The sequence below is a fragment of the Boleophthalmus pectinirostris genome, unplaced genomic scaffold (genome assembly GCF_026225935.1).
Source record: "Boleophthalmus pectinirostris isolate CB_2022bp ecotype Guang Dong unplaced genomic scaffold, ASM2622593v1 HiC_scaffold_3, whole genome shotgun sequence".
Taxonomy (NCBI): Eukaryota; Metazoa; Chordata; class Actinopteri; order Gobiiformes; family Gobiidae; genus Boleophthalmus; species Boleophthalmus pectinirostris.
Genome location: NW_026571299.1, coordinates 31,307,430 through 31,332,846, shown reverse-complemented (window position 1 = coordinate 31,332,846; position 25,417 = coordinate 31,307,430). Strand labels below are relative to the sequence as shown.

Sequence of the window (25,417 nt, the reverse complement as noted above, 5' to 3'; positions counted from 1 at the left end):
GATAGCCTTCAAAAAGGATGGGGTCAGGGGCAGCGGTCCTATGCATATGCAGTATCTCACTCACAACACAGGGCAGGACCGGTGCTGCACAGCGAGGAGAGGTTTGTTCACTAGAGGAGACCAGATGACTATAAAACAATGAAATAGTGAGAACAAGAGCTACATGCTGATTCAGTGAAACTCAGGACTGCATCATCACAACTGTCACATCATACAGATTTCAGTTAGCCTAATGTAAAACCAAGATACTAAATACTAAACATAGCGTTCATTATTAAGTAATATTCATTATGTTATTATATTCATTATATAATTAAATATTCTGACACTAGTGTGATGAATTAAAGGTAGTTAACAGTAGTTTACTGAGTTGTTTCATGGCTCTTTTGTTTACTTTTTTTTTTTTTTTTTTTTACATATTCTTGATAATGTATCTCAGGGGTTTAGCAGCTCTTTAAGAATGTATCATAAAAAATAACTTTAGCAACTCCACAACAACTTGCTGTCGTGGTCTAAAGTTAAATGTAAGCACAAAAAAAGAAAAAGAAAAATGTGAACACTAGCAATTATGTCCAAGGGTTTATGAGAGCTAGAAATGAGCTACATTTAAAGGGCCTGTTTTATACTATATTCTGATGTGTTATAATGTTTCTTCATTACAAGCATACCTGAAGTCGTGCTTGGTTTCATTCACACATTTAAAATACAAACCCTGCATATTGAGGAAATACAGTAAGTGCTCCACTGTGTTTTTAAACTCCATAGACCTTCATTAACATCATTTGGATAATTTCAGCCTTGGAATTGCCAGTCTTAACGGAACTAAAGGTAAACTTGAAAACTACCACTACATCGGTGGCATGGTGGCTGAGTGGCTAGCACTCATGCCTCACAGCAAGAAGGTTCCAGGTTCAATCCCTGGGTTGTCAAGGCCTTTCTGTGTGGAGTTTGCATGTTTCTCCCTGTGTCTGGATGGGTTTCCTCTGAGTGCTCCAGTTTCCTCCATCAACCCAAAAAATGCTATAGGTCTCCAAGAACAGTTGATAGTTAAGGTCAGTTAAATACAATCAATCAATGAACCTGCCCAGGGACTACAGGTTGAATGAAATTAGCTCTTATGCTACAACCTGATGTACAATGCATCCTGTTAATTTTTCATGCAAAAATTGTGCGCTGTCCCTGTCTCAAACAAATATACATATCACAAGTTGGAACAGAGCATTTTGAGTTTTGGAGATGCAGACAGACTAATAATAAAGGATTACTTAAACATGTGTGAATGAAACAAAACCTAACTCCAGGTATGTTTTTGTTGCAGTAACAACATTCTAACATGGCTTAAAGCTCACAAGAGTCAATTTTGGTACAATATAGGACCTTTAAACACCTACTCTGTCCTTTCAGAGTTTGAAACTTGGATAAAGCAGCTTTAACATTCCTGGATGAGATTAAAACGCATTGTGAACTTGACTTTAAAACCTAAATAAAGTCACAAATGTATGTGTAAATTACATATTTCTCATAAAATACTCACCCCAAACAACATAACTATTCAGTTCGTGCCATTTCTGAAATCCATAACAAACATGGCATGACTGCTTTTCTCTGCCGATTACCCTCATCTTTAGCTTTAGCCTCATTATGCTCATTATGCACTAGTTGTAGCATTAACCTCCACAATAGCTCTGTACCTCCAGGCCCATTCTGTCCATCTTAAGACACATCCAAACCCTGTGTACACTGTCTGTCTCCATGATTAGCTCTTGCATTGAAGCGTGGAGTAATCAGGAGGAAGTCAGGTCAGCTTAAAACCGCAAAGAGCTGTGTGCTGTGGTAGGATTTCACAAAGCTGCATCACGAGAGCTATAATAAGGCAAACAGGAAGTCAGTGTATACCATCGTGTCACAGACCTACAGCTTCTGCATGAGAAAGTTAATGAAAGATGAGATCGTTTGAGAAATATTTGGTTTATAAGTGCAAGAGGGTTTGAATTATGCAACCGCAGTGTCAAAAGTGGAACAAGATTGAGAGAAAGATGGACAGTTGTAGTCCAAAGTTGACACCAAGTGGAATTTCCTGTCGTGTGGTGGAGTTATCAAAAAGACAACAGAATCGGCCGCTGTTTTATTTCAACAGCTCAAAATTAACAATGGGCCTATGACAAAATACAGAGAGCATGGGGTCAATGCTGTGCACCCATTCAAAAAGCCACTCTGAAGTCAGCGCTGTTGCTGTGTGTCGAACATTTTAAAGGGCCCATATTACACTATTTTTTAATCTAAGTTCTTGTTTCCTCATAAAAAAAACATGACTAGAGTTCTGTTTTGTTTCATTCACACATGTTTAACCCAAAACTCCTGCATATTAAGGCTGTGTTCTTCTCTGAAACAGAAATCGCTCTGTTCCACATTGTGATGCCATGTGGTAATACAGGAAGTGCTCCACTGTGTTTTTAAACTCCATACACTTTCACTTTAATCATTTGGATAATTGCAGCCCTGGAATTAAAAGGTGCGGACTCAGTTATTATTAACATTAATGCCATTCATAATCACCTACAGAACATAAATGATAGGCTACAACACGTGCCCAGGACTGAACCAGGACTAAACCAGGACTAAATCAGGTCTAAAGCAGGACTAATCTTGGACTTGAGAGTGACAGCAAGAACCCCAAGCCCGCAAAGCAGGCTGTCCGCAAAGTGTGATTGGGCACCAGCTGCACTTAGCTCCATGAGGTGCGGAGCTCTGAGCCTTTTCTTTCTCCTGTGGTCACCCTATGGTTTATGAGGGCGCACCTCCAGGCCCGTCCCAACACTCAGTCCTGGTTCAGTTCTGGTTTAGTCCTGGTTTAGTCCTGGTATAGTCCTATAGTCATTGGTAAGACCTGGTTTAGACTTAGAATCAAACTTAGACCTAGTTTAAAGGTCTTATATTATGCTAAACTTGTGAGCTTTAAGTCATGTTAGAAAGTTGTTAGTCCTTGTATAGTCCTGGTTTACTCCTGTTTTAATCCTCCTGGTTCAGCCCTGGTTCAGTCCTGGTCCCCTCATATTCACTATAGGAGGTCACTGTAGGATAGTACTGGAGGTATTATAAGCCTATGCAGGTTGTTTTCTCCGGTTTGACATTTATGTTGTAGGCTATTTTATATTTGCTATTTTTTTATATCTCACGTCAGGAGAAGTGGGTGGATGGCGTACCTCCACGTACCACGCCCACTATACCCCTGAAGGTAGCTATTAACTTGAAAACTACCACTTCATGACATCACAAGGTGGATTTAGAGATGTAGACAGCCTAATAATGCAATATTACTCAAACATGTGTGAATGAAACAAAACTCCAGGTATGTTTTTGAAGCATTTCAACATGGCTTAAAGCTCACAAGAGTCAATTTCGCAAAATACTGGACCTTTAAACTGAAAATTACTACTACTGCACTACTTACTACTAACACCTACTACTACTGACTCCAAAACTAACTGACTACTACTAGGAAAATTGAAAACTGTGGGTTATTTTATTGAGTTTATATTGATTTACAAGTAAAATAGCAAAAAGAACAATGCATGGATTGAGTTTGCTGGTTTTGGGAGTGACTGGCCAGTTCAATCTGCCTTTCCATTTCTAAAGGTTTTGTTTATTATTACTTCTTTGTATATATAGCAGATGTGTGTGCAAGATTCTAATAATCTGAGAGCTTTCATGCCATGCCAAGACCCTCTGGTAGTTGATTAATCGATCCACAAGATATGTTGACCAAGAATTTCTTTAATTGACTACAGGCCTAGATGCTATAGTGTGTTACGATAAAAATCTGAAGTATGATAAATTGCTAAATTAAATATAAATGATAAACTCTAAAATTGAAATTAATATATGCCACTGACAAAATACCCAAAGAGCAGATTTAAACACAAAAACTATTCTAAATCGACAATATTTTTAAAGATGCACTGCGTAACTATTCAGGTTGGGGGTCCATTACCATGGAGATGCTATGTCTTTGGCTGTAATATTCCATAATATAGTATTAATTATTAATTACTACATTACAAATATTCCTTTAAAAGCATGCGTTCTTACTGTGAGTGGGGTTACCTCTTCACAGATCTCACCTGTAAATTGGCCTGGTAGTATCTTTGGCTTGTTTCTATAGAGATTGAAAAGTGTAATGCTATACATACATAGCAATAACATCTCCATGGAGACAAGAAACTGGCGGGCCTTCTATCAGAAAAGTTACACAGTGCACCTTTCAAAAACAGAAACTACAAAAAAAAAAATTAAAAAAATAAAAATAAAAAGTAGAATGAAACAGTTTAGTACTTAGTTTGAATCTGTAATAGTCATCATAGAAGTCATTAATTCAACCTTTTATGTCTTAAATATTATCATATAGCTAAACAATAACCACAAATTCTCAGTAGTGCAAAGACTGACTCCAAAAAATATAGTTCCAGTTTTCATATATTGAATGATAAGTCAATATAGTAATTATTGTGACAGGCCTTAGTGTGGTGTGTTTGAAAATCCCGTGCACTCACCATACTGGCAGCTGGGCCCGTTGAAGCCAGCAGGACAGTCACAGAGTTGGGTGGAGCCCTCGCGGCAGTGCCCTCCGTTAAAGCAGACACCGTAGCTACACACAGCTGCTCCGTCCGTCCACAGCCATCAGGAAACATGAGAGGAGAGAGAGGAGAGGTGAGTGTCATAGAAACACCTGGAGGTGATGTAAGGCTGATAAAAAGTGGGACAAATGCCAAGATGAGCAAATCTGAAATAGTAATAATATGAAAAATGGTGTGAATATCTTTCACGTTTAAATTCAAACCTGTGAATTTACGTGACATCACAGACTTAAAATAAAATACAACACAAACTTACAAATTTAACGACACAACAAAAAATGCACATTAGTTTACAAGTCCAGTATATTTGGGTGACAGCAGCTCAGTTGGCAGAGCATTTTGTCCACTGATCCGAAACTCAGACCCACTGACCCACAGGTTGGCAGTGCGATTCCAGCTCCCACAGATGAATGCTGTTGTTATTGGGCAAGACACTGAACCAACCTCACCCCTACAGTGGAGTGGTGAGTGATTCCTTGATGTAAAGTGCTTTGAGTGCCTTGAAGGTGGAAAAGCGCTATGTATTTAAAAATGTGACCACGTGTGACCATATTTCCTTTGACTTGGTCTTGGTTAATGCTTTATTGTGCACTGTCCTGGAAAAATAAATGAATACCATATTATACCACACCAAGAATACCACATTACAATATATCGACACATTTAAGATGTTAACCTATAACAGTGTTCCCTGTTGGTCTGTGTGTAATCCTGTATTCTCAGAAAATTTCAGTTTTCACCTATCCCCTATTTCCCGTCACTGCTCTGAACTTGCAATAATTAATTTTGTCAATTACACATCTACAGTTTCAAAATGTCACATAGACAAGTTGTACCAATAAAAAATATGTACAAAAAAGTTGGAGCTTTGATATGCCTCTCAGAAATTCAGAATTTAGTCAAAACAAGAAATGTGTGGTAATTTCGAGTTATTTTTCTGTAATATAATCCCTGTTTTCAAACACACTTCAACATTATGCTGAGTTGCTTTGCAGGATGTCACATTCTTTCACCAGATCAGACAAATGATTAGTTTCATTTTAAACCTGATCTGGAGCCAGTGTGTTTGTGTATAGCCTGCAGACAGGGACAGTGCTGAGAACATTGGCTCCCATAAATCTGACTCAAACTGTGGCTGTTATAACCACAAAGTAATAGCATCCTGGAGGAGAATAGTGAACCCTGTTTAAGAGCTGATAAATCTCATGTTATAGTTATCTTTGTCATGGCACTTCATCAGGTTCAGCTCTGCACATGCTTCTAACAGACATGTGGGTGAGTCAAGGATTTTCAAAGCTGCTTGGGCCTATTAATCTATTCTTAGTCCTGTACTATGTGGTTTCACTCAAAAAGAAAGACATGAGATTAAAAAAGTGCATGTGTTCTTTAAAAACTGAAATAAATATATTAAGAATGCATTATCTTGCTTATGTGATATTAAAGATTTTAAATATTAGCTGAAATGCGTGGAATTGCATTGGACTTACAGAAACTTTCAAGGGGAGACCACTGCTCTAACCACATCGCCCTGTGTACATTAAGCTTTTTATATTTTGACATTAATTAATTACAATTTATATAATTATAATAATATAATAATATAAGTAATAAGTTACAACTACTCATAAAGATCAATATTTTGTGAGGAAAATTTTGAAAAGTAGATATTGTTAGAAACTACATATTTAGAATTACACTTTTATGTAAGTGGCAGGCAAAAAATTGTAGTTCAAGATCCAGTGTGAGTATTTTGTCTCTCAACCAGAGCTATTCAATCAGTTCAAGCTTTTGCATCTGATATTTGGGTGTCAAACTACAACACTAACAATCACCTTATGAAGTTTAAAGTCAGCAGAAAAATATTTTTGTCTGACTTTCTGCTGAGCACTTGAACTCAGCATGTTGCCCTGTGTGAATGTGCCACAGCTGTTTGGAGAAGGCCTGTTGTTTAGCGTCTCTTAAACAGGCAGAGCACTGGTGATGACAGGTTCAGGGACTGACGCCTGTCATTGATGTTCACAGTGCTAACATGTGGACACTGGTACAGGAATAATGCAAGTCACACAGGGAATGCATGGGGTCTTTCTAAGAATAGAGACAAAACCAGTTCAACAAAGATAATTCAAAGCAGTGTTTTGACTGAAGAGACCACCAAATGCCGTAACTGTGATGGTTTCTTATAATGAATTATTTTCAAACTCTGAAAGCTGTCAATGGTTGTATACTACTATTATGATTAAATCTAAATGCATTTGTGCTTGTTTTTGCTTTCCAGACTGCTATATTAATAATCACCAAAATGAACAATTCATCTTCAAACTATTACCTCATTGAACGGTCTCTTTAAAAAGTTGTAAATCAGTAGTACTGTTAGTCAGAGCAGGTGTCACTACATAATTTAAGATGCAGTCAGAGTTGTCATTGGTAAGATCTGGTTTAGACTTGTTTAGCACTGGTATGAACTAAACTTACACCTAGCTCAAAGGTCTTACATTATGCTAAACTGACTCTTGTGAGCTTTAAGCCAGGTTAGAATGTTGTTGCCTCCTTAAAAAACATAGCTGGAGTTCGTTTGGTTCATTCACAAATGTTTGAGTAATCCTGTATTATTAGCCTGACTAGATCTCCAAAGCTCGAAATGCTCTGTTCCAACTTATGATGTCATGAAGCAGTAGTTTTCAAGTTAACAGCTCCTTTTAGTTAGTAACTCCTTTAGTTCAGTAGAGATTGGCAATTCCGGGGCTGAAATTATTCAAATGATTCTACTGAAGGTGTGTGGAGTTTAAAAACACAGTGGAGCACTTCCTGTATTAGCACATGACATCACAACATTTAAAAGAGCATTTTCTATTTGGGAGAAAAACTCAGCCTAATTATACAGGGTTTGTGTGTTAAACATGTGTGAAAGAAAACTCAACATAACTCCAGGTATATTTGTGATGAGGAAACATTATACAATCCAATCCAATCTAACTTTATTTGTATACATTTTATCATCACAACATCTCGAAAGTGCTGCACAGAGTAAGTACATTATAAATTAACGCATTAAATAAAATGAAGCATGAGAAAATTGCACAATATGGTTCTAGTTTAGTTTTACCATAACTTGTCCATATTATTCTGCACTCACAAAGGGGGGTAACAATAAGTTTTCAATCCCAACTCCACCAGGAAGGGCATCTGGGTCAGTTTAAAGAAAAACAATTCAATGAACAAGAGGCAGCTGATGACCCACTCTGGCTAAAAGAAACACACAGACGCAACATTATTATTCTCATTCATACTTGCATTTATCATAATTATCCACACTGAACATTTGCGCATTATAATGGGATCAGTTGGAGTATCTGGTGTCAGTGATTTGTATTTAGACACAACAGAGACGGACACGGGCTGTCTTCATAATTACAGAAGAGCTGCAGTCATTTAACTCACATCTCTCAGCGGCCGACTGCACGAACTGACAACTAAAAAGCCCCCTGTCACCTCCCTGTCAGTCCCTGTCAGCCCGGCCAGACACCTGCTCAAGACTGGACAAACAACGCACACTGGGGACGCGCTTCTACAGCCTAAACACATAGAGAGAGACAAAGGGGCTACCATTCATGCATAATCATAATAAGGCTAAAGGTTAAATACACAATGGCAGCAGTGAGTAAAATGACTTGTAAATGAGGTAGCACTTTAAAATACACCTTAATTAACCTTAGTGAAACATGAATAACGAAATAATCCGTTGTGGTGGTGGGATTCAAACCATCAAACTTCCAGTTGCAAAACTGCTGCCAAACAATTATTATCTCAAACTAATTATCAACTTAAAATGCAAAATATTAGCTTCTGTCAGATTTCTAATTTATGGTGTGGTAGGAAAGCTTTCAGAAATATTTGTGTGCATAGGAGATCAGTGTATATTTGGGAAATCTGTGCATATTTGTCTGTAGTTGAGCATAAAATAAATATTCATAAACTCTCGAATGAGTCCAGTCATACATAAGATGTATTGTGTGTATTTTATCCATCAGAATATGAATTGAAAAGTTATGACATCAAGAATTACAATCACAAAATTAAAATGTATGATTATGCTTTCTGCAGTACAAATATGAATTCACAGACATGACTCTACAGTCAAAAATTCTTCATCACTTCACAGGTATTATTTATTGAGCAGAAGAAACATCGATCGAGATGCCGAACTTTTGCGCTGCATACGGACTGAACCAGGACTGAACTAGGGCTAAACCTGGACTGAACTAGGACTAAGACAGGACTAAACCAGAATTAAACCAAAACTGAACCAGGACTGAGTGTCGGGGCGGGTCTTGAGGTAGACTTTCAGGTAACCACAGGAGAAAAAACCAGCTCAGAGCTCCGCGCACAACGGGGCTAAGAACAGCCATCGCCCGATTGCGCTTTGCGGACACCCTGCTCCGTGGACTTGGGGTTCTCTCTCTCTCTCAAGTCCAAGATTAGACCTTGTTTAGACCTGGTTTAGTCCTGGTTCAGTCCTGGTTCAGTCAGTATGTGGCGCAAAAGTCCAGCATCTCAAGCGTTGTTTGTTCTGCTCAGTAAATAATGTCTGTAAAGTGGTGATGTATTTTTGACACTAGAGTCATGTCTGTGAATTAGTATTCGTACTGATGAAAGTGTAATCCTAAATTACCATTTCGTGATTGTAAATTTTGATGTCATAACTTTTCAATTCGTATTCTGATGGATAAAATACACACAATCTCTTTTATGCACAACTGGACTCATTCGAGAGTTTACGAATATTTATTTTATGCTCAACTACAGCCAAATATGCACGGATTTCGATTCTATGCACACAAATATTTCTGAAAACTTTCTTACTCCAAAAGGTGCACTGTGTAAGTTTTGTGATCAACTGTCTGCCATCTGCTTATCTCACTAGAGTTGTTATTGCTTTGGCTGGGAGGTTCCACAGTATGGCATTAAATGTATATCTTGCATTTATGCCATTACATATATTTTTTATAAAACTGTTACCAAAATTACCATAGCAGAAGTAAATCATTTATCATCTTAATAATTAATTGGACATAATATAGTAATAGTTCTCTCGATCACCCACTGACTGGAAGGTTGCTGGTTTGAATCCCACCACAATAATACACAAAGGTAACAAAAACCATATCGTTTTTTGTGTTAAGTTTCAGACTGATTGAAAACTTAATGTTCTATAGTTCAGTCAATAAAATACTAACTAGAAGGTTACTTGTTTGAATCCCACAGCAACCGTGCCAATTACAGTGACAATTACATGCTTTTATGTGTTGAATGAATAAAAGATGGCTCATAAGAAGATACTCTTTTTACCAAAGAACCACAGGGAGTAAGTGGTACTTTATTGGAGTCTTTACCAAGGAGCACTTACTGGAATTCAGAATTTTAAAGTCATAGCGTGACCAACTTTGCACCAACTTCAGAGAAAACTTTGAATTGATCGGCAGCTCAATGACAAACAAAATGACAAAACATCAAGAAATATGTTCCAATGACAGCTCCCTAGACAATAACATTTCCACTTGCGGTAAGATCTTTGTAATATTGCACTAAAGTACTTTGGGATAAATCAGTTCAGATGTCACACTGACAGCGTCGGCATGTACATTCCTCTTTCCCAGGCAAACTTTTGGCATAAAACCAGAGCATTTTTGGCCTGCCTCCATCTTAAACCTCTCGTGCTGCTTAATCTTCACCAAAATCATTCATAATGTGGTACGCAGCATGGCCCAGTCTAACACTCGTCACCAGAGGAGACACAAAGACACCCTTTCGAGAGGATTAGGGGAAACCTGGCAGAGAAGCAGGGTCCATACTGAGAAATACAACAAGCAGAAGCAGGTGTGGCTGAAGACTTTGTCAAAGGTGCAAAATAACTACATACTTGTTACTGCTGTATGATGTGAAAGATAATCTTTGTAATTCATCAAGTGAATAAATGAATAATTTTATTTCAGACAAACTATACACACAAGTACAGTAGCTAAGTTGGTAGAGTGTTTGCTACTGATCCAAAAGTTGGTGGTTCAAATCCTGCTCTCAGCAGAAGCATCATTGGTTAATCCACTGACCTATAAGTGGGTGGCGCAATTCCAGCTCCCGTAGAGGAATGCTGTTGTATGGCATTGGGCAAGACACTTAACCCACCTTGCCCCCAGTGTCTGCATACACTGGTGTATGAATGTGTGTGAATGAATGAGCAATTCTTTGATGTGCTTAAAGTGCTTTCAGTGCCTTGAAGTTGGAAAAGTGCTATATAAAAATTTTACAATTTACATGTCCAAAGTGGACACTAAGCACTAAGCACTACTATGTATATTTTCTAGTGAAGTGTGTGCTACCTGTGTGCTTCTCCCTGATGTTATTTCTTATGTATGGCATTAAACATCCTGACCTCCAAGAAGACAAGCAGGTGGTGCCACCAGACAGATTTGAGGAGCAGCGACCCCCCCTTAACCCCCTTAAGATGCGTTTAATGTCATACTGTGGCACATTCCAGGTAATGAAATAGCATCTCCATAAAGAAAAGCAGGTGGTCATAGTTAGTGCACCTTTCATGTCCATTGTCAAAGGAATTCAGCAATATAAAGTCAAAGAAAGGTTAGTCATATCTGGAAAATATTGATTTTATCTTCCCCTAAATATATGTCCTCTTAAAAATAGTTTTAATTAGTATCATATTCAGAGAGAAATCTTTAAAATAACTGTACTCTTACTTGAGTACATACTCAGAGCCCTTCCTCCCAGTGTGCAGTGTTTGTTTGACCTCAGAGTGGAGCCGGAGTGGAGAGTGCAAATGGGCAAATTAACACACAAAGGCCACAGTTCACTTCAGCCTCATTACAGGTACGTGCTCAAACCCACCATATTTAGAAAGAACAAATCATCTGCCAGAGGAATGTCAATGAGTTTCGGAAATGAGGGCATGCAATGTTGTAGCTGAATTTCTCTTTTGCTTTTGTAATACTTTCTAATACTATTGTTTATTATAGTAGCAATTTTGAATAAACATGTTAATTGTTGTAAGCTTTTGCAGGTATTAGCCAAAAACAGCTACGCTCAGTTTTCATGCTCAGAGTTTTATTAAAATGCTTGATATATAATGGGTTGTTTGCAAGATAAACAAATAGAGAGAGAAAGAGAAAAAGGACAGAGAGAAAGAGAGAAAGGGAGAGATACTTTATAGATCCCGAGGGGGTGGTAATAAATACAATGTGCAATAATTTATTGCATTCTGAAATCTTCAGTAAAGCAAAAATTAAAATTGTCCATTATAGCACATTTGGTCTATGATTAAACTTTACATACTGTCTTACTATAGAGTCACCATGATGTCAAATTGTATTCTTGCATCCTTAGTTGTCACAGTATACAGTACAGTGCTCCAAATACTTAAAACAGCAACAACATCTTGCCTATTAGATGTTCAAACGCGCTCACTGACTTTCTTTGTTATCCCTACTTCATTCTTTTGTTTCACATTTAGCTCCTGTTTGCCCCCATAAGCTCTGACATCAGGACCCTCACAGACCACCCACGGACAGACAGTGGATCATTTCCTCCACTCAGCCTGTACCCGACCACAAAGAGGGCACCAAGCCTCTATTCAGGTCCTAACAAGGAGGACAAACTAAGGAAATTGTTGTGACAAAGACTTATTGTTACTTTATGCCCCCCCTGTGAAACCCTCTCGTCCTGGGACTCACGCGGCGAAGATCCACAGGTTAAAGTGGAGGAAATACTATTGTCACAAGCTGTAAGCTGAAAGGTTAGCTAAATGCACATATGGCATTTTTCCAGACACTACATTTAGATGCTACAAATGAACTTCAACCACTGTCTCACAAAAGTGTAATGAAACTCACAAATGTGTTTGTTGACCTAAAGGGACACTATGTACCTTTTTTTTGTCCATTAGTTATGGTTTTGCCTGGAATGTTACACAATTTGGCATGATAGGCAAGTGACACTAGACCAAGTTGCGGGTTAGATCTCAGGAGAGGGCATGTTTTTCAAAGCATTTCGGAACAATAACACACACATGTAATTTAATAAATGCATGACAGATGAGTTTTATACCATACTGTGGAACTTTTTAAACAAAGCAATGACACCTCCATGGAGACTAGCAGATCAGACCCTCTACCTGGAAAGTTACTTAGTGCACCTTTAATTTAGCACAGGGATATTTGTCTCACATCTGAGCCATTCTTCTATCCTGAATCCTGAGGAGTTATCCTAGTGCATGTTTTGGTTAATGAGGGAAGAGGAGCACAAGCAGGAAAGCCACCCAGACTCAAAGAGAACATGCAATCTCCACCAGACCCCGAATTAAATGCTGTGAGGCAAGAATCACTCTATGCCTCAGTCTTGTGTACTGCAGATTCATCTTGTTAGTTCTTATTCTTGCTAGTTCTAGAATGGTTGTAGGATTTAGTTGCTAAAGTTAACGTTGTAGATTTTATTTATTTTTTTTCAATTTTGAAATTAAGTAAACTAAAACAAAAAAAGAAAAGAAAAACAAAACAAACAACAAACAACCTTTCCCATATCCCTCTCTCCACACTCAATCCATACACAAGACTACACAAACACACACACACACAAAACTCATAACAACATCATATGTAAGTCAAGTCCAGTGCTGTCAAAAGGTGCAAAAAAAGGTGTCAATATCTGGTCAGAGTCCAGTCATGTCCCCCTCACAGAGTGTTTTTTCTCTGGGGTGTAATAGGATAATGGTTCATAAATCCTGGAGGAGCAGAGGTCTTCCAGATTTTAATATCCACTTTTTGGCCTCACAGCCAATATCTCCCAGCAGGTGTAAACCTCAGTGGTGCAACATCTCCCAAAATCCACATTTTGGGCACAGCATCCAAAGGAAGTCATAAAATAGTTTCGTTTGTGCTAATCTTCGAAAAACAAAGACGAATTTGTTAACTTTATTATTATACTCATTGTTTATGACGATTATTGGCAATAAATGTTTGCATGTGTCTCCAGTGTGAAAGGGCCTTGAGTTTCCAGATAAAACAGGTCAAGTTGTTTTTTTCTCATCATTCCTATCACAACATGCTATCAGACAATAGAACACAAATTACATAGTTTCCATCGAAGGCAATTAAGCAGACAGCTGGTTCCCTGCACCATCTCTAAACCTCCTCAGACTAAACACAATCTGGGACACTGCCGTTGTTTCTTTGCCAAACTGTGTATAATAAAATGTGTAGACTACAATGGAAAAGATCTATGCATTCAGCCAATTGTTTTGTTATCATCTGCTTTACTTCCACTGCCCTGACCCCAAATAGTTATCGGTCATTAGCCTAATTACCCCTGCTCTGAACTTTTTTCTATGGAACACACACACACACAAACACATACACATATATATAGAAACAATACAGAACACAAAACAACTAGATACTAAATCACTTTCACAAAGCATTCCAGTCTTCCCCAATGCCCCTGGATTTGTAAGAACTATGCTCTGAATAAAGCTGAACTTGGGGGCTGTAATTCTTGCTGAAAACAGGCCCATAGATTGCCCAGTGCTGACAGAGGTACAGTGAAGATGGTTTTGGCGCTGAAGAGGCAGGCTTGAGCTGTGAGCGTCCTTTTATCCCTCTGTGAATGGGATGCGGAGAAAAGAGCGATTAGTTTGTCTGGTCCCAAAGTGCAGTGGAGTCTTGGGTTACGCAGATGAAAGAGACATGCCGAGGGCCAGGCAGAGGAGCTACAGTTTGGGATGAGAGGGGAGCACTGGGCAGCAAACGGGAAATGCACTCTGAGACATTTGGAGAAAAGTGTTTAAAACGAGTGAGCTTCAGGTAAAAAAAAAAAAAAAGGGGTGATATTGTTGACTACATAAAACAAGAAGCCTGTTTAAATGAGGATTCAAAAATCTAAAAACTCAGAAGATGATTTAGGTTGACCCTGAATAACCAACTACTTCCACTACGTAAATTATACCAGGAGCTGACTATGGGTCAAGACAACGTATATCAATGCCTCACCATATTCAAACCAGTATTTTATTTATTTTTTTGTCAAATTATGAGAATACAGGTAGGTTCAGAGGAGGAACAGCTGTACATAAGCCTTACAGAAATCTAAAACATTGTGTAAACTGGATACTTGAATTAACCGAGTATTACTAGAGCATAAACTCTATAAAGAAGTGGACAAAGGGAGTGTCACGTCACCCACAGAGTTCGACTCCAGCCAAATGAAGCTCATGAGGCTTGCAATTATAGGAGCAAATTTGGATAATAGGAATAAGAATTTATTTACGAGCAAAATAATGAAATAAAAACACCAGGATCCAGTTAATATGAACATTTTAAGACCAAAATAACGAGCCTCACAGCAGCAACAGACAGAAAATTCTTCAGCGTGAAATCAATTAGAAACAGAGTCGATAGAGCCGAAAGCGCCCCCATGAACGCTTCCTATTTGGAACACAGCAGTTGGCAGTTTAGTCCATTTTTGCAGTTTGTACTAGAGCGGCATTTATGTGTTTTCCCTGTATGGTCTGGTTTGATCTTAGTTTAGTCCTGATGTAGATTTGGTTTGGCCTTGTTTCAGTCCTGGTTCAGTCCAGGTTAAGTTCAGAATTCAGCACGAGTTAAGTTTCAGTTTTGATGAGGTGGGTGAGTGGAATAGTGTAAACACAGCCTATTTAACAGTATAACAGTATAAGTAGTATTAATGCGATTACGTCAGAAGTCTTAAAGGGACAGTCCAGAATTTTGGACATAGGACCTTATTTTCTAGTGAGCCAGAGTGTTGGAGACGTGTGGACACACTTTTTTAAATATTCCATCCAGTCCTTGTCTTTGCAGAGGTCGCTGGTGCTAGGCTAGTGCATGTCAATGGCCATAGTTAGCCTGCCACTAAAAACAGACTTACCCACTCCACAAAACACCCAAAGTAAAACAATTATAATGCCACATTGTTGATGTGAATGTCTGTGTCAAAAGAATAATTTTAGAAGTAAAACCAACCTTGTATTTGAAGGATTTGCGTCTGAGCAGTAGCAGCAAGTTGTACTTCCTGATAGAAAGCTTGGCTAGGAGGATTGATATCACCTAGCACCTATCTTACCGACAAAGTGAAATTCCGCTGCTGCTGAGAAAATAGTCCCTCAACATATGTCAATTCATGTGATGCAAGGTTAGTTTTATTTCAAACATTATTCTATCAACACAAACATTTACATTGACAGTGTGATGCAATAATAGTTTTACTTTGGGTGCTTTGTGGAGTGGGTAAGTCTTTAGTGGCAGGCTAACTATGGCCATTGATATGTGCTAGCCTAGCACCAGCAACCTCTGCAAATACAAGGACTGGATGGAATATATTAAAAAGTGTCTCCACACATCTTCAACACTCTGGCTCACTAGAAAATTGGGTCCAGGGTCTCTTTAAATAAGCCTTAAAAACACTATGCATCGTTCATTCACTTACTACACTCCACACCAATGCTGGTAATAAATATAAATTAATATGTACTCAATAGAATTTCTGTAAGTTTGTATGATTCTGTGGAAGGGCTTGTAGAAGCAGATATTGTGCATATTTTTGCCAGCGGGTGCTTGAGTGAGTCTTTGCCAAACTGTGATGGTATGTGGACTATGTGATCAGGATCAGTCTGTGTGAAATCCCATCAAAGCTTCAGTTCTCAGTGATGTGAGTCTAAGCCCAGGCACCATCAGCTGCTGGTATCAACACTGCTCATCATAGATCTCTATATATGAAAAAGATACAGCTAAAGAGAGAGGCAATACAGATGTTAGGGTTTTGAAAAATAGAATCATCAGATATCATTACTAAAATTACATATAAATACTGAGAAATACACTTAAAATGAACAAATGTAGACCTTTCCTGAATAGTTTTTAGAATATATATATACCATATAACCATATGATAATTTTATTTTATACTATTCTATTGTCTGGTGGTTATTCTATATTCTATTGTGGTATCAAAATCTATATCAGATCTTATATCAAGTCTTTTTCCTTTGATATTGAAATCTAAAGCCTTGTTGTACTAAATTCACACAAGTGGACAACCTATTAAAATAAATTAAATCAGATTTTTAACATTTAACATTTAACTGGGAAGAGAATTGATAGATCAAAAATATTGACCAACAAAAGTGTTCTGTACAAAAAATAAATAAATAAAGCAATTTTTAACACTTGCACCTGTCAGTTAGAACAGTGCAGTGATGGTCCATTTTCCCTGACTATATAGTACTCAGTGCTCACTTGTGGAGGAAAGCCCTAATGACAAGTACTGAGACAACCCTTAAACCCTCCTCCGCTTCTAAGTGTCTTTTAAAACACAACTTGACTCAGCTCCAATCACTTTGCAAATGCCAACACACTTCATCGCTGAGTAGATTTTCTTTCTCTTTGTTCATGTCTGAATCTCAGGACCTGTTAACCAAATGCAGGCTGGCACTGACTGATAACATCTGCTGAGGGGATGACCTACGACCTTTGACCTTTGGATAAAAAACCCTCTCATTTAGGGGTTGGTGCCAGCATAGAGCAGAGGGTTTCTCCTGCTGGGCTGGTGAAGAGACAAGACTTACCCATAGCTTTTTGGTTTAAGAATAGAGATAGCAATATAAAAATGTGATAATATGATATCATCTTAAATGTTCAAATATTAAGATCAAGGTATTAAAATACATTGTTTTTAGCATTGGAATCATAGACTGTTTATATAAATGGACATGCGCACTAGCTGCCATGTTCCAAATAAGAAGTTTGCATTTGGAGCTTCAGGCTCCTAGTGACTCTGGTTCTGACTGACTTATATTGGAATAATGTGGCCAGTCTCTCTGTAACTACTGCAGTGAGCCTTGTCATTTTGGTCTTAAAATGTTCATATTAAGCCGCTCTTCATGACTCTGGTGTTTTTGTCTTTTGAAAAAGTCCTATTCATTATATAGAGCCTGGCTCCATATTCGCTCCTGTAACTTTTAGTATCACAAGCTTCATTTGGTGCTGAACACTATGGGTGACATCACAATTGCACAGTCCCTTTCTTTATACAGTGTATGATTGGAATGTAAAAAAACAAACTGAACTACAAAGACCATAATCCTTTGCTCCATTTCAGAGCAACTTACACACAACTAGATAAAAATATAACATTAATGATTAGGCAAATCTGTCAGGACTTTCAATCCAGGTGGCATGTCACCTGCACGATTCCATGAAAATAGCAAGTTAAACTATACTTTGGAACATTCTCTATGGAAATAGGTAAGTGTAATGCCATACGGTGGAATATTTCCATGGAAACAAGAAGGTGGAGGCTCACCCATGGGTCAAATAAGAGTCAGGTAGGTGGAGATGCAAGCTCACTGTGTTTTTCAGTGCAATAAAAACATCCAAAATCATTTATTTAAGTAGCCAAAATTTTAGGCTTAAAGTTGCATGGTGGGGCTTTTGCAGTAAATATCATGAGGTTAATAGAGGGACAATACTGTATACTTTGAAAATTGTATAATGTTGCATCTTTATTAATTAAAATGTTGCTTACGATATAGACAGCCTGCCTCTCCATTGAGCTGGGACCATCCAGAGCAGCACTTGTACACAGTCTGGTAGTCCTGTCTGTACACCTGTCTGTAGGCTGTGTAGTACGCTGTCCTGTGAACACAAAGAATTTGTGATATATGAGGTGGTCTTTGATGTGCATATGGCTATAGACATATTTATGTAAAGTATAAAGAAGGCCTATATCAGTCTTATATTCTGAAAAGGGTCTTATACTGTGCATTTTATCAACCATATATTACATTCTGTGACATTATTTCTCAAATGGTACAGCTCCTTGATGTAGTACTCAGACAGCTCTTTGGTTTGTGGGTTTGCCTAATTTAAAGTTCATTTTATCCACTACTTGTCCTTTTTTGGGTAATTTGTTGTTTAGAACTACAGTGGGAATTGTGTTGACATTTTAAAACCAGGTTTAACACTAGATCAGACCTGGAATAGTCCTGTTGTATACTTGATTTACATCTTGTGGTATTTAGAAGGCCAAATCTTTTCTTTGGTGGTACTTAAAGTGAAAGTTTTGAGAGCCACTGTTCTATGATATAATTACATGTATGTAACATTCAGCAATAAGGAACAATAAAAATTCAAATTAACTTCAAATTTTTTAAAGTACAAAATAAATCATGTGCATTTTAGAGGGGCATTACTCAGTGGTGGAAGGCAATGAAGTAAAAGTAGTAAAAGTAGTATCTGTACTTTACAGTGAATACTTTTTATTTGTACTTCACATTTTAGAGCAAGTATCTGTACTTTCTACTCCACTACATTTTTGAACTGGACTGGAAAGTAAAAGTATTTTTTAATATAGTTTGAGTCCTGCTGGAAAGACAGAGGGGTTTATTTTTAACACATTTATCCATCTATCCATTTTCTTCCGCTTAACCAGTGCCGGATAAACACACTGATTTGAGCAAACAAAAACACATAAATAAAAACCCAGAATAAAAGATTGATTTGTTTCTACGGAACAATATTCAGCACAAATCGTCATCAAAATTACTACATTTGTGATACTTGTGATACTTCATCTGATACTTTCACTTTTACTTTTTACTGCTCTGGTATCTGTACTTATTTAAATAACACAGTTGAGTACTTTTTCTACTACTGGTAGTAAAGCTTATGCAAAATAGCCATTTAATTATAATAAATTTTATTAAAGGTGCTTTCGGAATTTGCATAAAAAAATAGTAGTAGATTAGTAGATGTGACGTATAGGTTAGAAAAATCCAAATTTTATTCATTAACTTTTCCCCAGCCAAATAAACTTTTCTTTTTTTCAGTTTTATTTTTGGGGGTGAATGGTGAATATTTTCCCAGACCACACCGTGTTTGACCCTCTCATTGCCTTATTACACATTATGGAAGTGCCTTTGTTTACAGGGGGTAATTATGGCTCTTGGCTCTTTCAAAGCTTTTTCTACCCTTACTCCAAATACTGTGAAAGTTTGGTGAGAAAACATTGACTAAAATGTTAGCATAGAGGCTACGCTGGCTCTTCAAAGGGATGCGAGAGACGACTATGGGGCAAATTAGTGGTGAGGGTGGTCAAGTCGGGCGACACCTTGCACTTAGCTGTATGAGAGGCCAGGGATAAAACCTTGGGCGGGAAGAGAAGATCTGATTGGTTTAAAAGGTGCCATTACAGCAGAGATCGCGTCCTGTTGTTGGGACATGAGTAAGACACAGGCTTTGATTAGAGGATAGTGGTGGCTTCATTGAACGCACAGCCCACGGGTGGTGACAGATCTGTTTGTTTGAGCTAAAAGGCTGTTTCCAGGGCAGTGGGAAAGGGCAGGGCACGTCATAGAGTACTGCACAGATTAAATAACTGCGTGTTTCCTAACCAGGGGTACAAGGACCACAAGTACTGAGGGGATACTTGGAATTATTTCAGTTTTAAAAAGATGTACACTATCAATTAAAAGTTTGGACAGACTTTGTCATTTACCTTTGTTCTTTATTTCAGTTATTATTTATTCTTTAGATTCTCACTGAAGGCATCAAAACTATGAATGACACATGAGATGTAAACAAAAGATGAATTCTAAATAACTCAGAACTTTTAGATTTTTTAGATTTTAGAATGTTTAAAATAGCCACCCTTTGCTTTGATCGCTGCTTTACACTTTTTGCATTTCTTGACCATAACAGGCCACAGCTGTGAAGTGAAAACCATTTCATGTGAGTCAAAAAGGTTGTTGAGAGAAGGCCAAGGGTTCGCAGTGCTGTTAACAAACCAAAGAGTGGATAGGGTGGTTTTGCATAAAAATATTCAAAAATGATGTAGTTGAGTTTTTTTTTTCTTTGCTATATTATTTCATGTATCTCGCAGCATATATCCGTGCTTCTGTGTGAATATAAAATGTAGAAAATGGTAAACTTATATTGAAAAGGAAGGTGTGTGCATTTTTTTACTGGAAGTGCATAAAGCTTTTATTTGTTATGTAATTAGAGCCTATAATACCTGGAGATCCCTATTTCATATTTTAAACATAAAACATAAAAACAAAAAGTTTCAAAACCAGTTCAAAACTATGAAGCAGATTTCCAGTTGCCACTTTACGATACATTACTGTCAATATCATCACCACAAAATGTTAAATTATACAAATTACTGTTTTCCTAAAAGGTCTTGTTTTGGACCAGAATATATACATATTTTTTAAAGTAGAGTGTGAATGGGTCTGGGCTAGTATGATGCATCTTTTGGGAACACTCTAGGAAAAGTTTCTCTGGAAACTGACTCATTGACCTGACCTGAAGGTTTTGACCTAAGGACCCATATATAGCATATTGTCAGGGAGAAACAGGACAGACAGTTCTTATGTAACTGCATAAATATAACAGTATTTTAAAATTTCCCATGCACCAGGACTATTTTGTTTATCAGTTCATATCAAATCTAATCACAATTGCAATGCTTGTCAGAAAAATCACAATTACATAGTTTTACAAAATGTGCAGCCCTGTAATGCATGCCTCACCTGCGCTCGTATCCCATGCACCAGGACTGTCCGGTGCAGCCCTGTTTCCACACTTTGACCATTCGTGTGAAGGCTTGAACACACGGCTGCCTCTGGGCCACCAGCGTCACCTCCCGCTCCACACACACGTTGGGCCTGTAACATAAAACAACAACAAAACGCTGTCAAATTACACTTTAACAAGTGAACCTATGGGGCTAGGGCTTATTAACCTTAAGAATGAGTCACCTGGAGCTAGAGGGAGAGAGAGAGACAGAGAGAGACAGAGAGAGAGAGAGAGAGAGAGAGAGAGAGAGAGAGAGAGAGAGAGAGAGAGAGAGAGAGAGAGAGAGAGAGAGAGAGAGAGAGAGAGAGAGAGGAGAGAGGAGAGAGAGAGAGAGAGAGAGAGAGAGAGGAGAGAGGAGAGAGAGAGAGAGGAGAGAGGGGAGAGAGAGAGAGGAGAGAGAGAGAGAGGAGAGAGAGAGAGAGAGAGAGAGAGAGAGAGAGAGAGAGAGAGAGAGGAGAGAGAGGAGAGAGGAGAGAGAGAGAGAGAGAGAGAGAGAGAGAGAGAGAGAGAGAGAGAGAGGAGAGAGGAGAGAGAGAGAGAGAGAGAGAGAGAGAGAGAGAGAGAGAGAGAGAGAGAGAGAGAGAGAGAGAGAGAGAGAGAGAGAGAGAGAGAGAGAGAGAGGAGAGAGAGAGAGAGAGAGAGAGAGAGAGAGAGAGAGAGAGAGAGAGAGAGAGAGAGAGAGAGAGAGAGAGAGAGAGAGAGAGAGAGAGAGAGAGAGAGAGGAGAGAGAGAGAGAGAGAGAGAGAGAGAGAGAGAGAGAGAGAGAGAGAGAGATGCACAAGCAGACCATATCATAGACTAGATTTGAGAAGTCCTTGTGAGTTTTTATTTAATAATGAAAACATATCTGACTTTAGTTGGCTTGGAAATAATTTGTCAAAAAGTCAGTAGTTCTTCAGTTATCCAGGAATATAATGAAGATTTTCAAAAGTTGTCAACATATTTCTGGGAGGGTTAAAGCTTCCATATAGATGCCATCTACCTGTAGTTGCCTCAGAGTTGAAGATGAAACATATTACACTGGAAAACACAGCTCACAGGCATTTGACCCATCCTTCAGTGTCACATGGGTCTGGAACTAGTCTGGAATAGTGGTTAATGAGTACCCAGCTGTAGCATTACCTCGTATATATGTATTGGACTAGGGTACTCGGTCGTTTAAAAAAAAACCCAAAAAAACAAAAAACCTATATACTACAACTATTATCAAAACTAGCTACTCACTTGAACAGGTATCAGTTACAAAAGAATACCAGCATTCAGTGTGGTAAGTTACATTATATTGTCAATCAAGCCTGGAGACCTTCTTGCTATGAGACTCCCACCACTACACAAATTCTGTTCATTGACATCATAATAAATGTTCTCTTTTTCCTCTTCATGTCATCTCTTATCTTTCTTCTAAGCTTCTACGCAGTTACACAACATTTTTCAGCCACCATGCCTGCACGAGATGTAGATCTGTACAGACAGGGGTTCAGACGATGCTGAGAGGAGCTGTCAGGTGCAGACAGTATAACATGTGTAAAGAGTTACCTGAGCTGTGGTTACAGTAAAGTATCATATGATGTTTGACTTTGGTATTTTAAAGACTCTGGGGGAATTCCTCTCACCTCATCTTTACTTAAGGAGGTGAGGAGAGCAAGAAGCTACCTGCATCTTAAGCTGATCTCCCAACAAATAAAATATGGCTATATACCTAAAACAATATATTTCTTATGTAAGGCCAGACCAAGTTACATCTTAGATTTGTGGAGAGGCAACCCCACTCACAGTCAGAATGCCTGTTTTTCTAGGAATTTTTGTGTGGAACATTTAAGGCAGAGCAATGACATCCATAGAAACAAGCAGGTGACGGACCCCGAACAAAAAGTTACATTGTGCACCTCTAAAGTAGCAGATCTAACACGATATGCATTTCAAATAACGTAAAATGCCATATCTAGATTTTCCCAGACAGTGGATTAAAATCTTAAACTTTAAATAAATAGACCTGTTCAAAACTTCAGGTGCCCCAAAGCTCCTTCTTTTACTATGTGGTGAAAATATGTGGATACTGTCAACACCTCTACAACCACCATACACACACCACAATTATGCATAAGCAAGATGAGTGAAGTGTCTTGCCCAAGGACACAGTAGTAGCATGCTGGATCTGATTTTGAACCACCAACCTTCCACTGGTATTCTGCTCTCTCTAATTCATAAGATAGTGACTGACCTAAAGTTTGATTTCTGTCATTAAGCAGGGCATTGCCAGTGATTACCAACAGCTCTCCATAACCGGGCCATAATCTCCATCCACACCTGACTGACCTCCTCCAGCCCCTCTGCCCCTCCCACTGCCTCTGATCAGCTGATTCTAAACTCCTCACTCCCACAGTCAAATCAGAGAACCAGACCTTGGCTGACTGAGCCTTTGCCATCGTAGTCCCTGCCCCCTGAAACTCTCCCCCCTCCACATCAGAAACTCAGCCTCACGAAACACCTGCAAAAAACAGCTCAAAATACACATTTTCCACATAGCGTATAACCCCACAAATAACTCCTTCCTCACCATTGTTTTTGTCTGTCCTTGTTTTTGTGGTTGCAGGCAAAAGGCATATACTCAAGTGTTGACTGGCAGGTGTGAAAATTGATTCTTGTGAGTTTTAAACAACATTATTAGTCTGTCTACATCTCCAAAGCTCAAAATGTTCTGGTCCACCTTGTGATGTCATGAAATGGTAAATTTTAAGTGAAAAGCTACCTTTTACCTTAAATTCAGTAGAGATTGGCAATCCCAAGGCTGAAAATATCCATATATTTCTAGTGAAGATTCATGATGTTTAAAAACACAGTGGAGCACTTCCTGAATGACCATGTGGCATCACAAGTAATGGAAATGAGTTTTCTCTCTGTTTGAGAGAGAAATGTGCAGGGTTTGTGTGTTAAACAAACACAAGACAACTAGGTTTTTGATGAGGAAGCAACATTATAACATCAATCAGAAAATACTGTAACATGGGCCTTTTAATTCAACAAGGACAGAAACAAGCTGGTGGGAAACTCAGAGTACCAGTCATACATGCTCCACATAAAAACTTTAATCCAGAAAATCTGTCAAAAAATTAAACTCTGAATCTCACATTTACCAGCTCCCTCTGCGCATGTGTCTTCTCTAAATCTGGATTACTCATGTTTTCCTGTTAAACCAAGTGTCTTTAGAGATAACGCTGAACGCCATTAAAGTGTTCACAGGTGATCCACAGCCAAAGTGCAACCCGATCCCACTGTTTCTACTTTGGTAATGCTCCAGGGACGCAGCGTAAAGATTTAGAGTATGGATCAAACTAAAGGACGGCATACAGCTGTGCATCTGTAAACACCAGCATCATTAAGGCGAGCAGGAGACACGAGATAAAACAATGGAAAAAGAGAAGACCGCGATTGGGAAATGTTGTAAAACAGCTTAAGGAGACAGAGATGCTATACAATTAACTTTTCAATCAAGGTTGGAAACAATTTTATGTGAGAGGAAATAGTCAAGATCTGAAACCTAAATTAAAATAAAGATGAACCACAAAACCAAGTCTGCAAAGTGTAGCAAATGTCACTGGTTTAACTTGTACACTTACTTCAACTGGAACATGCCGTCAAGATTTCATACAAGCTACTACAACTACTAGGCTACTTGTACTACCAATACTACTTTACTTACTAACCACATATGCTCCTGCAGTTACAATTACCTGTAGCTATTACTTCAATTGTTTAACTGTGTTTTGGCGTAAAGTGACAAACAGAAATGCAAGAAGTCGCCTCTCAAATCCCGTGCGTAAAAGTGCATGATAAACAGTTTTAAGGTTAAATATAATAAACTAACTTAAAGGTTCTTACATGTATGGTTGGAGATTGTGGTTAGCCGTGCCATAATTATACGCGTCAAGTCCTTTAATAACTATCAAACAAAAAGCTAAAAGAAAATTATCCATCTTCTTCTTTGCGTCTTCAATCAAAAACCTGTTGCCAACTCAGTCATCAGTCTGACTCCAGAGTTCGGCCAAAATTGATGAGAAATAATATAAAAATACAGGCAGTGCAGCGAAAACCTCAGACTCTGCTTCTTACGCGTTTACGCACACAAAACGG

General features: G+C 38.3%; 1 protein-coding gene across 1 annotated transcript in view; it reads right to left on the bottom strand.

Annotated features, from left to right (window-relative positions):
• Positions 1-25,417, bottom strand: part of megf6b (multiple EGF-like-domains 6b) — an 89,776-nt gene extending 64,359 nt beyond the window's left edge. The window contains exons 1-4 of the mRNA XM_055160979.1: positions 25,166-25,417; positions 21,241-21,375; positions 18,234-18,343; positions 4,551-4,655 (exon numbers count right to left, since the gene is read on the bottom strand). Of these exons, the coding sequence (XP_055016954.1) occupies positions 4,551-4,655; positions 18,234-18,343; positions 21,241-21,375; positions 25,166-25,260 (445 nt within the window). The 5' untranslated portion in view covers positions 25,261-25,417. The remainder of the gene's footprint in view (positions 1-4,550; positions 4,656-18,233; positions 18,344-21,240; positions 21,376-25,165) is intronic.